This window comes from Anomaloglossus baeobatrachus, chromosome 1, assembly GCF_048569485.1.
Source record: "Anomaloglossus baeobatrachus isolate aAnoBae1 chromosome 1, aAnoBae1.hap1, whole genome shotgun sequence".
Taxonomy (NCBI): Eukaryota; Metazoa; Chordata; class Amphibia; order Anura; family Aromobatidae; genus Anomaloglossus; species Anomaloglossus baeobatrachus.
Window position 1 is genome coordinate 949,632,514 of NC_134353.1, and position 16,861 is coordinate 949,649,374.

Sequence of the window (16,861 nt, forward strand, 5' to 3'; positions counted from 1 at the left end):
GACAGACCCCGCACTACACATGGGGGAGAGAGAGTGACAGACCCCGCACTACACATGAGGGAGAGAGAGCGACAGACCCCGCACTACACATGGGAGAGAGAGAGCGACAGACCCCGCACTACACATGGCAGAGAGAGCGACAGACCCCGCACTACACATGAGGGAGAGAGCGACAGACCCCACACTACACATGAGGGAGAGAGAGCGACAGACCCCGCACTACACATGGGGGAGAGAGAGCGACAGACCCCACACTACACATGGGGGAGAGAGAGCGACAGACCCCGCACTACACTTGGGGAGAGAGAGCGACAGACCCCGCACTACACATGAGGGAGAGAAGAGCGACAGACCCCGCACTACACATGAGGGAGAGAAGAGCGACAGACCCCGCACTACACATGGGGGGGAGAGAGCGACAGACCCCGCACTACACATGGGGGGGAGAGAGCGACAGACCCCGCACTACACATGGGGGGGAGAGAGCGACAGACCCCGCACTACACATGGAGGGGAGAGAGCGACAGGCCCCGCACTACACATGGGGGAGAGAGAGCGACAGGCCCCGCACTACACATGGGGGTGAGAGAGCGCGACAGGCCCCGCACTACACATGGGAGAGAGAGAGCGACAGGCCCCGCACTACACATGGGAGAGAGAGAGCGACAGGCCCCGCACTAGACATGGGGGAGAGAGCGACAGGCCCCGCACTAGACATGGGGGAGAGAGAGTGACAGGCCCCGCACTAGACATGGGGGAGAGAGAGTCACAGGCCCCGCACTACACATGGGGGAGAGAGAGCGACAGGCCCCGCACTACACATGGGGAGAGAGAGCGACAGGCCCCGCACTACACGTGGGGGAGAGAGAGAGCGACAGACCCCGCACTACACGTGGGGGAGAGAGAGAGCGACAGACCCCGCACTACACATGGGGGAGAGAGAGCGACAGGCCCCGCACTAGACATGGGGGGGAGAGAGCGACAGGCCCCGCACTAGACATGGGGGGGAGAGAGCGACAGGCCCCGCACTACACATGGGGGAGAGAGAGCGACAGGCCCCGCACTACACATGAGGGAGAGAGAGCGACAGGCCCCGCACTACACATGGGGGAGAGAGAGAGACGGACCCCGCACTACACATAGGAGAGAGAGAGAGCGACAGACCCCGCAGTACACATGAGGGAGAGAGAGAGCGACAGACCCCGCACTACACGTGGGGGGGAGAGAGAGAGCGACAGACCCCGCACTACACATGGGGGATTGGTGCAGCTTGATGCTCCTTGTACTGAGTGGAGGAAGTGACATCTGCTGGTTTTATTCTTTGTCTGGAGCTTCTACATTATTAATATTATTCTCCATGCTGCATATTGTGACGCCCTGGACTAGCCAGGTAGTCACAGATAGGCCCTTGCACGACACCTGTCCCCGAAAAAGGTAATATCAGCCAACCTTAAAATCCTAGTCACCTCCCTCAGGGTTTGATGTTCACACCAGGGGGCGGAGCCAGGTGGTTGGCCATGCCTACCGAGGAGTTCACAGATCCTGAGTCAGGAGAAACAAAAGGAGTTGAGTTTTGGATGTGAAGGAGTGAGGAGTAGAGTGAAGGAGAGCTGTCTGACAGGTGTCCTGGGTTGGAGCCTGGGCACCTTTGGCTAGGAGGCAGACGGTAGCCTCAGCCTGCAGGAGCTGGGAAGACGGCTTGGTGGAACCGTAAGGGACCGGGACAGGGTAGTGGCCTGCCGGTACCGAACCGGGGAACCGACTGGAAACTGGAGCACAAAGGGGAGTACTCAGACCCTGAAACGAGGTCCCGAATCTACAGGACCGAGTTAATAAACTGATTGAGGTCTGGACTTTAGGTCCTTTCAAACCCAAGTTTCAAAAGAAGACAACAGCCCACCGAGGGGGATAGAAATCCACCGCACAGGCAGAGATCCCAGGGGACAGCGTCTGCGGGCAAAAGGGCTCTCCCGACATACACAACGCCGGGAAGCAGTCTCCCGTCGCTGAAGCGCAGGCAGTCTACGCTACACAACATGGTGCAGGAGAAAGGCAGAGACTACCAAACTGGGTGGGGGACCAGACACAGCCGGCTGCGGGCACCGACCACCATCATCTTGGTTTACCAGAGACTCGTGTGTGTCAATCCTCGTGAGTACAACTGTGCCCTCGGGCCGCGCACCGCCCCACGCCAGCACGTCCTTCTCCCCAAACGGGTCCCGGGGCCATCACCCCTACCCACAGAGGGGTTAACACCTCGCTGCGCAACATCTCCCCCTGGGTGCCCAGCAAATAGCAGCGGTGGTGCCCATCTTCACCACAACCCATGTGTGGCGTCAGGAACTTAACCCAAAACCCACGGCTCCAGCCGTGAACCTACCCCTTCAAAGCGCCAGTCCCCTTTCAGAGCGAAGCGACCCCAGGTTTGGAGGCACCCGAGCCACCCACCGACGAGCCCGGAGTCGAGCGGCTCGGCTGCAGCCGAGCGAGGGGCGGTACACATCGACTCTTCTGGCGTCACGAACAGGATACTTATCCGTTCACCTACCTGGTGAAGTGCGCCTTGAAGAAGCATGCATATTTACTAGTATACTAACAGTGGTACATTTGTTTCTTTCTTCCCTTACGGGAGGCACATTTCTTAAACGTTACACATTGAAATGGGACGTGACGGACCGGGCCCTCTTCTTGTTGTTCCCACCCAAACTAACCTGGCCCTGATGCCGCCTCTAAACACAGGTTGGCACCCCTTTTCCCCAGTCCAGGAACGGGTCCGGGTGGTGCCCACACGGGCCGGGTAAAAAGTTCCTTACTCGGCAGTCCTTTTTCAAGCGTCCCACGTCCAGGGGACCCCTGACCTGGAGGTTAGTCACCGGTTTTTGTAGTGACCGGGCCTCAGCCTGCTCCACCGCAAGAAGGGTGGTCAGTCATTTTTATTTTCAACCTTTAACACCACTGCCGGAACAGCCTCCTCCTGCAGATTTCCCACAAGACCACCACAGACAGTATGGGTCCCAAATGCCACCTCCACTCACGGGTGGCACCGTCCGAAAAGACCCCATCTTCCACTGCCTGCGGTGTGGGTACGGCTGCTTCTCTGGACCGGGCTCCGTCCTCCACCGGGGGCTCCCACCCCTGATGGCCTCTTCACTTTAAACTTGCAGGGGTGAAGACGTTCAACAAGAACGGAGCGCTACATCATTCAACACTTTAACTTCCCTGCCACCCCCCACCTGCTGTGCAGATGGCCTCCTCTGGGGAACACGAGGACGTTCAACAGGGGTGACAGGCTCTTTAACAGTTAACTTTCAACTTTGTAGGTAGACTTTCGGGTTCCGCTACCACTATGGCTGGGCGCCTCCGGGGCACGCACTAGCACAGTGTCCAGGCAGCTCGCAGTGCCGGCAGATTGGCACTATCACTCTCCTGACAGCAGACGGGGCCTCATCCTCGGAGGTGGACGCCACTTCAGCCTCGTACATCTCCAGAGCTTGATGTGTACGGGTCGATAGGGCCATCCGGTATCCATTCCCTCCACACCGTGGGATATACATAGCCACTGAGGCGTCGACACCGGGGTGGCTCTCTTCTGTTTCCTCCGCCTCAGAGTTTGCGGCCGGGCGGACTGCCGGAGCCGACATCCCTAATGTGGCAGGCGGGTTACAGCCGGCTGCCACACGGGGAGTCCCTACTGGAGCCCAGGGGTCCACTGCTCCTGCGACCGGAGCTGCCACATCTCCGTCATCTGCCACGTCGGCAGGCGCTGCCGCTCCATCGGCAAGCGCTGCACCGCCATCAACGTTGGGTGCAGACCTCTTCCCACTCCTCCCCCTTGGTCTTTCGCGAGCACTCTCGCATGACTCGTGAGTTTCGTTTCTGGCCTCAGGGTCCTCCTTCTGGCCGTGTTCCCAGGGGACGGGGCTTCTGCTTCGCGCTCTTTTCTTCAGACGACGGGGCGTGACCAGCGTTCCGGCGCAAAGAACTTACGAGACAAGATGGCGGCTATCGAAAATTTTGCAACGGACCCCGCACAGGCTCGAATCCTGTTCGTGACGCCAGAAATTGAAGGTGTGCCGCCCCCACGCCAGCATTCGAGGCTGCTCGGATCCGGTCTCAGTGTGTGGCTTGAGGGATTCTACCGGACCCAGGGGGGGGGGCGCGGACACTTCATCTAAAAGGGACGTATTTGTATGGGGTGTATAATGAACTGTCTGTGACGCAACTCACGGTGTGTGGTGATGTGTAGCACCACCACTGCTGTTATGGGAACGCCCGGGGCGATGGTCTGGCAGCTGGATGTTAACCCCTCCGTTGGTAGGGATGGATGTCCCGGGGCCCAGTGGTGGTATGTTGAGGAGGATGGTTACTGGGGCCGGCGATGTTACTCACAGTCAATGATGCACGCAAGTCCTGTGGTAAACCAAGGTGGTGGTGGCCGGCTGCCGCAGATGGGTGTATACTGGTCCCATACCCGGGTTGGTAGTCGCAGCCCCTCTCCTCTGCACTTGCTGTGTATTTTGTAGGACTTCCCGGTCAGGAATGCGGGAGTCCGCTCCCGGGCCTACTGTTGGGAGCCGTGCCCATATGACGCTGACCCGTGGGATTTCTTGGCCCTGGTGTTGGCCCTATCTCTCTATATCTCTGTGGGTGGTTGTCTACTTTTCGGGACTTAGGTTGGGGCCGGACCTATAATCATGCCCTCAATCAGTTAATTAGCTAGGCTGTCGGTGCCGGTCCTGGCTTCAGGGTCCGAGTACCCTCTCTGTGCACACGGTTTCCGGTCGGGTCTCCGGCGTCGGTACCGGGGGGCTCCTACCCTGTCTCGGGCACCTTGGATCTGCCGAACAGTCTTCCCGTCTCCTGCCGGGCTGTGGCCACCGTCTGCCACCTAGCCGGGACATCAGAGCTACTACCCTGACGCCTGTCAGCCTGACTGCTCTCTTAGAGCTACAAAACTCGACTCTCATTTTTCCCGCCTCGGGTGGACTAGACTCCTCGGTGGGCGTCTTCCAACCACCTGGTTCCGCCCCCTGGTGTTTCTGTCTTCCCCTGAGGGGGGTGGCTAGGGTTTCAGGTCGACTGCTGTAACCCTTTGTGGGATAGGTGTTATGCGGGGGCCTAAGGGTGCTACCTGTTCTCCAGGGCGCTACATACTGTTTAATGTTGATATACTGTGTGTGCTGTAGATATGGTTTATGATATATTCTGTGTGCGGCCACTAGATGACCACATGGGGTAAGCTACTTCCCTCGGTGCTCTCAGGCTAAGGAGAGCTAATGGCAGGGAGGAGCTTAGTTAGGAAAAAGCTTATGAAGACAGGAAATGACAGGAAGAGTCCCCCAGAGAAGCAGTGAAGTGCCGCTTCTGTGGGAGGTGTGAGGCAAAGTCCCTTTGAAGGACCCGCAGGGTCATATCTAGACACCGGACACATGAGGCCCTGGTGAGAGGTGGACTGACCAAACCACGTCCCAAAAGGGTGAAGTCTGGATGGTTGCTACCCCAACGAACCCCCTCTCCAGGCTGAAGGTCAGTGGGCTCCTCAGGAGTAGGAGTAAAGCCTGACAGACCGGGATAGAAGAGAGCCGTCCCCATCACGGCTGATAGCTAATCCCTGTGGTGGGAGATGGACCCCTGAAGGACTATATGAATCTGCCCGACAGAATGAAGATGACACAGGAGATGAGGGGCTCGGAAGCCCAAGTAGCAGGGATGTAGCTGGCAAATTTAATGGAACTCTGGTTGCTAACGGCAACGGCCACAGTAAAGTTCTAGAATGGACCTTGGGAAGGTTATGCGTAATGAAGATGCTGTCCCCTGTAACTGCTAACGGATGTGCCCGCCGCTGGCGTGATCAGAAATTGTATGTGACACTGTTCAGTAAAGAGAAGTTTATGGTTGTGCGCTGTTTGGGAACACTGAGACCTGCTGCAGTCAACAGCTGTGAGAGGGCCCAGAAGGAACAACTTTTTAAGACTGTAAGCACAGGACGAGTGTGACCCGCACTACAAGTCCCAGCACCCCTTCCCCTGTAGTGGAACGGAGGCGGCGGTGCATAGTGCTGATCTAATGCTGCGCTGCAGCAAGAAGGTAGTCCCTGCCACGGCTGCCCCTGCACCCCGCCGTCCCTTCTACATTGCAACAAAAACCCGGACTAGCAGAGAAGGTTCAGGCCAGGTGTGAACTCCTTCCCTAGTGCTCACCAGTGTAAGGCTGTGTGCACATTGCAGTTTTCCACGTTTTTTGATGCATTTTTTTCTTACAGATTTTCACAAATCTGAAAGGATATCCTTATGCCAGCAAAGTCAATGAGAAGCCTGAGGTGTCGTGCACATGTGCAGGGTGTTTTCCTTGCAGATCTGGTTACAGAAAAAACCTGCAGCGTGTCAATTCTTTCTGCATTTTCTCCATTTAAGTAGTGAAAAAAACCCATCCAAAAACACATGAAAAAAATGAAAAACGCACCAAATTGCAGAAGAAACGTGCCTTTTTGCAGCTGCAGTTTTCCTGCCAGGAGATGCAGATTTGGTTGCAGAATGTGTGCAATAAATCCCCCGTCACTCCCGCTCTGATGCTCCTGTGATATTTGTCAGTCCCAGTTTATATTGACTGGAAGAACATCTGCCGAGGAGTGATCGCCTGCAGCGCTCATGGTCGGATCTGAGGAGCTGCCTCAATTAGTTATTTATCTGTTCAATAGAAGAGGGAAGACGACATCTACACTTTTATATTTTCACAAATTAGTTCCCCTTATTCACTTCAGTTCATTTTTGAGTTTTTCCCTTTTTGTTGATTTTCTTTAACCTCATCTCATCCTCTTTACAATAAAGAATCTTCTATTGTTTTTTTTCTAAATAGATTTTTCCTGATTGACCCAAGAAAGATGAATAAGGACAAAGACCAAATTATGGAGAAGATATTAAACCTGAGTCTGGAGATAATCTTCCATCTTACTGGAGAGGTGAGAGGTTCTGATGTCCTCACATTATATCATTATCTATGGGAATAACAGAGGATATGACCAGGGGGGTGAGAGGTTCTGATGTCATCACATTATATCATTATCTATGGGGATAACAGAGGACATGACCGGGGAGGTGAGAGGTTCTGATGTCATCACATTACATCATTATCTATGGGAATAACAGAGGATATGACCGGGGAGGTGAGAGGCTCTGATGTCATCACATTACATCATTATCTATGGGGATAACAGAGGACATGACCGGGGAGGTGAGAGGCTCTGATGTCATCACATTACATCATTATCTATGGGAATAACAGAGGATATGACCGGGGAGGTGAGAGGTTCTGATGTCATCACATTACATCATTATCTATGGGGATAACAGAGGATATGACCGGGGAGGTGAGAGGTTCTGATTTCATCACATTACATCATTATCTATGGGAATAACAGAGGATATGACCAGGGAGGTGAGAGGTTCTGATGTCATCACATTACATCATTATCTATGGGAAGAACAGAGGATATGACCGGGGAGGTGAGAGGTTCTGATGTCATCACATTACATCATTATCTATGGGAATCACAGAGGATATGACCGGGGAGGTGATGGACTCTGGAAATGTCTGTAGTGATATTATTAATGTCTCCACACTCAGGATTACACAGCAGTGAAGACCTCTAGTGGTCGCTGTCAGGCCCCTGTGTCTGAAGGACGGGGAGGAACCCTTAGCCCAATCCCGGGGCCTCCACCTCACTTCCGGATACATGAGGACATCAATGACCAGAAGATTCTAGAACTGACCAACAAGATGATGGAGCTGCTGACTGGAGAGGTGACACTGCTAGGAATGCTGGGACATTATACAGGACGGCACTGGAGGATTCTGGGTGATGACGGTATCATTGTGTTGTCAGGTTCCTATAAGGTGTCAGGACGTCACAGTCTATTTCTCCATGGAGGAGTGGGAGTATCTAGAAGGACACAAGGAGCGGTACAAGGAGGTGATGATGGAGGAGCCCCAGCCCCGCACATCACCAGGTAATAGACAGGACTGAATACACCCGGCCTATAATTATCTGTATGTAATAATGATGTCCGTCCTGTCTGTGTCTCCTGCAGGTCTCTCCAGTACGAGGACGACCCCAGAGAGATGTCCTCCACAGGACCCTCAGGTAGATGGAGATCTCCCCTATGAGGTGTAGACGGCTGTGACCTCCTTGTGTTCAGTCTTGTTTTCTCCTCCAGTATTAGATGTTTTATACTTGTGTAATGAGAGCGGTGGAGACGGCAGGATCACAGCTGACCACAGACCTCACATGTCCGGATCTTATCTCCATTATTCCCGGGGACTTTTACAATATTTTGTTTTGCAGCTTTTGGATCCGGATAAAGATCTGAACAATATTAATTCTCCAGAGAGAAATGTGAGGGGCGATCAGCGGATTAAAGAGGAGATTCCTACAGATCACCGCCCCGGTGAGTACAGACCACCCAATAACGCACACAAGTCACACATTCCTATTTTCCGCTCTTTGCTGTGTCAGTTTCTCCAGCGGTATATTAACCCTTCATGTACAATACACATGAAATCGGACTGAATCTGTGATCCCGGTGCAGGTGATAACACGGGATGTGCAGTTATGTTATAGAGGAGAAATACAGCTGGACATGAATTCTGCCGATGTGAGCGGGGACGAGCTCCAGCTCTTTCCTATTATCCGCTGTCAGGGCTGATGAGGGGTTTCTCCAGTTTATGGACTAAGAATCCATTATCTCCTATTACACTCATGTCAGTGTGTGACAGATAGGGAACCGCAAATAACAGGATCGGATGGAGATTACTGCTCTGAGGGTCGATAATGCTGCTCACCATGGAGGAGGAAGAGACAGAGATGGCAGAGCGTTATCACATAACAAATATCATGATTACATGAAAGACGAGTGTCACCTCTTATACAGTGGGTATGGAAAGTATTCAGACCCCTTTAAATTTTTCACTCTGTTTCATTGCAGCCATTTGGTGAAGTCAAAAAAGTTCATTTTTTTCCTCATTAATGTACACCCTACACCCCATCTTGACAGAAATGTAGATATTTCTGCAAATTTTTTAAACAAGAAAAACAGAAATATCACATGGTCATAAGTATTCAGCCCCTTTGCTCAGTATGGTGTAGAAGCCCCTTTTGAGCTAGTACAGCCATGAGTCTTCTTGGGAATGATGCAACAAGTTTTTCACCCCTGGATTTGGGGATCCTCTGCCATTCTTCCTTGCAGATCCTCTCCAGTTCCGTCAAGTTGGATGGTGAACATTGGTGGACGCCATTTTCCGGTCTCTCCAGAGATGCTCAATTGGATTTAGGTCAGGGCTCTGGCTGGGCCGATCAAGAATGGTCACAGTTTTTCTGAAGCCACTCCTTTGTTATTTTAGCTGTGTGCTTAGGGTCATTGTCTTGTGGGAAGGTGAACCTTTGGCCAAGTCTGAGGTCCAGAGCACTCTGCAAGAGGTTTTCTTCCAGGATATCTCTGTAGTTGGCCGCATTCATCCTTCCTTCTATTGCAACCGGTCGTCCTGTCTCTGCCCACATAGCGTGATGCTACCACGACCATGGTTCACTGTTGGGATTTTATTGGCCAGGTGATGAGCAGTGCCTAGTTTCCTCCACACTTACCGCTTAGAATTATCACCAAAAAGTTCTATCTTCATCTCATCAGACCAGAGAATCTTATTTCTCATAGTCTGGGAGTCCTTCATGTGTTTTTTTTTGCAAACTTTATGTGGGCTTTCATATGCTTTGCACTGAGGAGAGGCTTCCGTCTGACCACTCTGCCATAAAGGCCCGACTGGTGGAGGCTGCAGTGATAGTTGACTTTGTGTAAATTTCTGCCATCTCCCTACTGCATCTCTGGAACTCAGCCACAGTGATCTTGTGGTTCTTCTTTACCTCTCTCACCAATGCTCTTTTCCCTCGATTGCTCAGTTTGGCTGGATGGTCAGGTCTAGGATGAGTTCTGGAAGTTCCAAACTTCGTCCATTTAAGGATTATGGAGGCCACTGTGCTCTTAAGAGTTTTGAGTACTGCAGAAATTCTTTTGTAACCTTGGCCAGATCTGTGCCTTGCCACAATTCTGTCTCTGATCTCCTTGGGTAGCTCCTTTGACCTCATGATTCTCATTTGGTCTGACATGCACTGAGAGTAGTGAGGTCTTAGGCTACTTTCACACTGCATTTTGCCTTACGTTTAGTGGTCCTGTCGGGGCATCCATCCGAACCGCCCCTCCCCCACCCCACAAAGCGTGTTTTGGACGCATGCGCTGACAGGGCCACTGACTGTAATGGAGAAGACTCCGTTAGCGTGTGCTCTGATTTGTACCATTTTCGGGCACAAACGTTTTCTGCAGGCGGACACCCGAACATAGTCGACTACGTTTTGGTGTCCGTCTGCAGAAAATGTACAGTATATGCCCGAAAATGGTGCAAAACAGAGCACACGCTAACGGAGTCTGCTCCATTACAGTCAGTGGCCCTGTCAGCGCATGCGTCCGAAACACGCTTTGCGTGGTGAGGGAGGGGCGGTTCGGACGGATGCCCCGATGGGATCACTAAACGTAAGGCAAAATTCAGTGTGAAAGGGGCCTTATATAGACAGGTGTGCGCCTTTCCAAATTAAACACAGCTGGACTCCAATGAAGGAGTAGAACCATCTCAAGGAGGATCACAAGGAAATGGACAGCATGTGACTTAAGGGTACTTTACACGCTGCGACCTCGCTAACAATTTATCGTCGGAGTCACGGTGTTTGTGACGCACTTGCGGCGCCGTTAGCGACATCGCAGTGTGTAACACGTACGAGCAACCGTAAACGATCGCAAAAGAGACAAAAAACGTTGGTTTTGGAGAGGTCGTCCTAAAACCCAAAATCGTTGTCTCGTACGTAGCGATGTTGTTCCTCGTTCCTGGGGCATCACACATTGCTATGTGTGACACTGCAGAAGAGAGGAATATCTCCTTACCTGCCTCCACCGGCAATGTGGAAGGAAGGAGGTGGGTGGGATGTTACGTCCCGCTCATCTCCGCCCCTCCGCTTCTATTGGCCGGCCGCTTAGTGACATCGCTATGACGCCGAACGCACCTCCCCCTTGAGGGAGGGATTTTTCGGCCGTCACCGCGACGTCGCTGCACAGGTATGTGCGTGTGACGCTGTCGTAGCGATAATGTTCGCTACGGCAGCGATCACCAAATGTCGCACGAGCGACGGGGGCGGGTGCTATCGCGCTCGACATCGCTAGCAAACGCTAGCGATGTCGCAGCGTGTAAAGTGCCCTTTACATATGAGTGTCTGAGCAAAAAGTGTGAATACTTATGACCATGTGATATTTCAGTTTTTCTTGTTTAAAAAATTTGCAAAAATTTCTACATTTCTGGGTTTTTTTCTGTCAAGATGGGGATGGGGTGCAGAGTGTACATTAATGAAAAAACAATGAACTTTTTTGAATTTACCAAATGGTTGCAATGAAACAAAGAGGGAAAAATTTAAAGGGGTCTGAATACTTTCCGTACCAACTGTATATAACCCATTGTGTCCTGATATGATGTTCGGGGTCCAGCAATTTAATCCTGATATTGGGGGGGGGGGGGGGGATTCTTGAGCGATTCTTCTACTGACGTCATTTCATCAGTGAATGTGCAGGAGACGAGTTTAATAATAGGAGAAAGGATAAAGTATTTCTAGAGTCTGATCTGATTTTCTTCTAGGAGAGAAAATGTTCAGATTTATTTTCTTTTTAATCACAAGATGCTGAAATGTAACAAATCTCTCCTTGGTTGCTCATTTCTGTTGCTGACTCTTCCATCTTATAGAGGATTTATGGAGGGAAAGGGGCTGCAGAGCGGTATTCTGTAAGAATTGATTGCTCCTGCACTGGCTCGCCTCCTCTTTTTGCAGCGCCCGGATCATTTCGCTCTGCAGCCCCTTTTTCCTTCCATGATCAGCTCCCTGCCTTGGTCGGTCAGAGGAGTGGCTTCTGGAGGATTTTCCGGAGCTGTTTCCAGTGTTGTACCGGCTAGCACAACTTGCTGCGGTGAGCACTGTAGACAATATTTTGGTTGCTGTGCTCGGCCGACTCTCACACATGGAACGCTGTCCTCTGTCCTTCTCTTTGTATAGAGTATTTAACACACACTTTTATGCCATTATAAAGTATAATTCCTCTTATGTCGCCTTATATAAGGCAGCCATGGACACTATGCTTATGGTATCAGGTATGACATTCAAGATATAATCAATATTAATAACTTATTTTCTATGTGATTTATGTTTAGATTTGTAGTAGAGTCGTCTTGGTAATAAGACCATCACTATCTGGGCTGCATAACGCTACTGCAGTCAGGGGCCTGACCTTACCTGTGGAAACCATGTTTTAATGTTATTGTGTTTAAAATTTACAAAATCTGTTTTATTCATTTGACAGAAGATGTAGGCATTATACAGAATACATATGAAGAGCAAGTCATTATCACATATATACCCTCAGGCCTTCACATCCAAGATCCATCATCTGATGCTTCTAAGCAATCTCCTGATTCACCGCAGAATGTTCATCAAAATAAAAGTGACATGTGGGCTGTTCAACAACAAAGAAGTCACACTTGGGAGAAGCCGCATTCATGTTCAGAATGTGAGAAATGTTTTATTTGTAAATCACAGCTTGATGAGCATATAAAAACTCACACGGGGGAGAAGCCATTTTCGTGTTCAGAATGTGGGAAATGTTTTATTCAGAAATCAAAGCTTGTTGAACATATAAGAAGTCACACAGGGGAGAAGCCATTTTCGTGTTCAGAATGTGGGAAATGTTTTATTCGGAAATCACACCTTGATCGGCATATAAAAACTCACACGGGGGAGAAGCCATTTTCGTGTTCAGAATGTGGGAAATGTTTTATTGAGAAATCGAAGCTTGTTGAACATATAAGAAGTCACACAGGTGAGAAACTATCTTGTTCAGAATGTGGGAAATGTTATATTCGGAAATCATACCTTGATGTGCATATAAAAACTCACACAGGGGAGAAACCATTTTCATGTTCAGATTGTGAGAAATGTTTTATTAGGAGATCACAGCTTGATGAGCACATACAAACTCATACGGGGGAGAAGCCATTTTCATGTTCAGCTTGTGGGAAATGCTTTATTCGGAAATCACACCTTGATCTGCATATAAAAACTCACACAGGGGAGAAGCCATTCTCATGTTCAGAATGTGCGAAATGTTTTATTATGAAATCACAACTAGATGTGCATCTAAGAACTCACACGGGGGAGAAGCCATTTTCATGTCCAGATTGTGGGAAATCTTTTTTTCAGAAATCACAGCTAGATGGGCATATTAATAAACACATGGGGAAGAAGCCATATTCATGTTCATATTGTGGGCAATGTTATAATCAGAAAGCATATCTTCTTGCACATGTAAGAATTCACACAGGGGAGAAGCCATTTTCATGTTCAGATTGTGAGAAATGTTTTATTTGGAAATCACAACTTAAGGTGCATTTAAAAACTCACACAGGGGAGAAGCCATTTTCGTGTTCAGAATGTGGGAAACGTTTTATTCGGAAGTCACACCTTAAGGTGCATTTAAAAACTCACACAGGGGAGAAGCCATTTTCTTGTTCAGAATGTGGGAAAAGCTTTGCTTACAAATCTGCTTTTGTTAGACACATGAGCATTCACACAAGATAGAAGACATTTTTATGTATAGATTGTGGGAAATGTAATAGTAGTGGATAAACTCTTACTGAACATCGAACTCACACGGGAAGAAGCCGTATTCATGTCCAGAATGTGGGAAATGTTTTACTCAGAATTGAAATCTTGTCAGACATCAAAGAATTCATACAGTAGAGGAGAAGCCATTTTTATGTTCTGTATGTGGAAAGTGTTATCAGGAAAAGTCACAGATGATTGCCCATCAAAAACTCACATAAAAAACATGTCCATAGCTTAAATCTTTTTAGACACAATAGTACTCGCACACAAGGAAGCAGACATTTCTTTAATGTATTTTAGTCAAATCCTCCCCCCCGAAGGACGACATCTACAAGGAGACTGTATGTTCTGCTCGTGATTCCTCACACACTCCAAATACTGATAAGTAATGCTTATGGTGAGCCCCAATGGTTCAGATACTGTCTGTAAAGCTGAAAAATTATTGGCGCTAATATAAGTGAGTAAAATAGACTGAGTTATATGCCTTAAGAATCCTGTTTCACTGCCAAATGCATTGCATATTCTTTTTATATATATATATATATATATATATATATATATATATATATATATATATATATATATATATATATATATATATATATATAAACTATTTATTTGCAAGAGTTTTCATTTTAAAACATAAAAGTGTAAAGTTACAATTCAAAAATTTTCAACAAGTTTGACAAGACTTTTAGACAGGGGAGACTCAGGGAAAGGTAGGGAAGGAAAGGGCATGAGGGGACGTTTGTCATATTTTGCATATAGTATATCTGTTCAGCACATTAAAGTTTATAAACTGTGTTCTCTGGTGGCTAAGTGTGATTATTAAAAAAAAAAGTCTCAGGGCAACCATATCCGTTGGTATTTTTCCAGCTGGTTATTGATACATGCGGTGAGGTATTCCAGTCGCTTTGTCTCTTGGATTTTCAGCTCCAGATCCTGAATAGTAGGGGGAAAAGTCTTTTTCCAGAACGAGGATATTAGACATTTCGCTGAAGTCCAAATGTGAAGGAGCAGTCTGGCCGAGTCTTTTGAGACACCCGTGGGTGGAACGTTGAGCAGATAGTGAAATGGGTCTAGAGCGACCTCATACCCCAGAACTCTATGAATCAACTTCCCCACCTCTCTCCAAAACGGAGCAAGGATTTCGCAATCCCAAAAAATGTGGGTAAGAGACCCCTTATCCCTCGCACACCTCCAACATTGGTCTGGCGCATTGGGGAAGAGTCTATTCAGGACTTCTGGGGTATGATACCAATGCATCAATATTTTGTATATACGGAAGAAAAGTTTTTTCAGCTCACCTGCCCTCCAAATCCTATGAAATCTTCATCTTCACTTATGACTAAGGACTTTCTGCTTTTATGACATAGGTCCGAAACGCGTAAAGTTTTGCCTGTGTGCACATATATCTTAGGGTGATGTGTTTTCAGGAATGATAATTTTAATATAATATCAATAAAATACATTTTTTATATTTTATCGGACTGGTGCTGAGCCCATTCCTTTTTCACATTCCTTGCTATCAATATTTTGTACTGGTTCTCTTTTTGTGCAGTGCATATGGAGGTTTTTGCCGCCCGTTCCCAAATGGTCTGCCACATTTGTCTCTGTATCGGTTTTCCCAAATACGTCTCCCATTTTGTCATGTACAAGTGCTGTACTTCTACATGTGAAGAGAGCATGTCATATAGTCGTGATCTTCGACCCCCTAGCTGATGGGCCCTGCCTGCAAAGGCCCTCAAATGGCGTGAGTTTAGGAAACGTAGTAGATTTAATCATTGATATGGCTAAATGACGTATCTGAGCATAGGTGTAAAAAGTTTCTTTAGGAAGTTTAAATTTTTTCTCGTAAGGTTGCAAAGGGGAAGATTGTGTTAGTGCGGGGATCAATTATATCCACAAAGCGAAAAAGCCGCGCCTGAACCCATGGGGTCGTCACCCGGCTGTTTGTACTATTCTGCAAAGCTGGTGTGTATAAAAATGGCATCAGTGGAGATTCAATTGGAGCTAGTGAGAAGACCCTTCTAGCCATTCGCCAAACTCGTCTTGTTAGCGCCATAGGCCCCAAAAGACTCGCATCTGTGGCATCTGAAAAGTCTCCGTGCAGTAAGGTAGCCGGATGAATCGGGGTCAGCCAGTCTTGCTCTACCTCTCTCCATCTATCCACTGAGGTCAAATTAGTCCAAGCGGGGATATGTCTCAGGTGTGTGGCTATGTAATATTTCCATATCTCGGGTAAAGCTAGGCCACCCATTTTTCTGGGAGTCAACAACACCTTCTGAGCGATTTGGTGGCGTTTGTAGGTTCAAACGTAATTATTTAGCCATTTCTGGATTCGTCGAATCGCCAATCTCGGGATTGGTATGGGAAGCGTCTCTAGTAAATATAGTAATTTTGGTAGTATCGTCATTTTAACAGAGGCCATTCTCCCGAAAAATGATAGGCAGAGCTTATCCCACTTGGTTAGTGTTTTTTTAAGATCTTCTAAAAAAGGTGGAAAGTTATGTGAGTAGAGCGTTTTGTATGTGCTTGTTAAGTAAATCCCTAGGTATTTTAAACGTTCTTTTTTCCAGGTGTATGTAAATGCTGATTGTAATGCCGCAACGGTCGGTGGTTTCAGGTTTAGTGGCAGAGCCTCTGTTTTTGTGTCATTTAATTTTGTATCCCGACAAATTACCATATTCAGTTAGAATTGAGTGTAGATTGGGCAGGGAGATCAGGGGGTTTCATATTGTTAGAAGGACGTCGTCTGCAAAGAGCGACAATTTGTACTCGCGTCCTCCTACCTGGATTCCTTGAATGTCTGGACTCTCCCTTATCTGTGCAGCTAGGGGTTTTATGCATAGTACGAATAATAAGTGAGATAGGGGGCACCCCTGTCTGGAGCCGTTATAAATGGGGAAAGTGGATGATGACGCATGAGGAAACTTCACCGAGGCCTCGGGGTTCGTATATAAGCCCTGGATGGCTTGTAGAAAAGGCCCCTCAATGCCGAATCTTTTGAGTGTGGCAAAAAGGAAAGGCCAGCCTAGCCTATCGAAGGCCTTTTCCGCATCGAGACTGAGAAGCAGGCCTTCCCCCTTCTGATGGTTTAATGCATCTACGAGATTGGTCGTT

General features: G+C 48.7%; 1 protein-coding gene across 1 annotated transcript; it reads left to right on the plus strand.

Moving 5' to 3' along the window:
- The first annotated feature begins 6,859 nt into the window (after positions 1–6,859).
- On the plus strand, positions 6,860–14,275 carry LOC142257116 (uncharacterized). Its single transcript, XM_075329205.1, has 6 exons — positions 6,860–6,958; positions 7,624–7,800; positions 7,883–8,006; positions 8,088–8,140; positions 8,342–8,444; positions 12,438–14,275. Exons 1-6 carry the CDS (start codon positions 6,881–6,883, stop codon positions 13,709–13,711), a joined length of 1,809 nt encoding a protein of 602 aa, XP_075185320.1. The 5' UTR covers positions 6,860–6,880; the 3' UTR covers positions 13,712–14,275.
- The last annotated feature ends 2,586 nt before the right edge of the window (positions 14,276–16,861 follow it).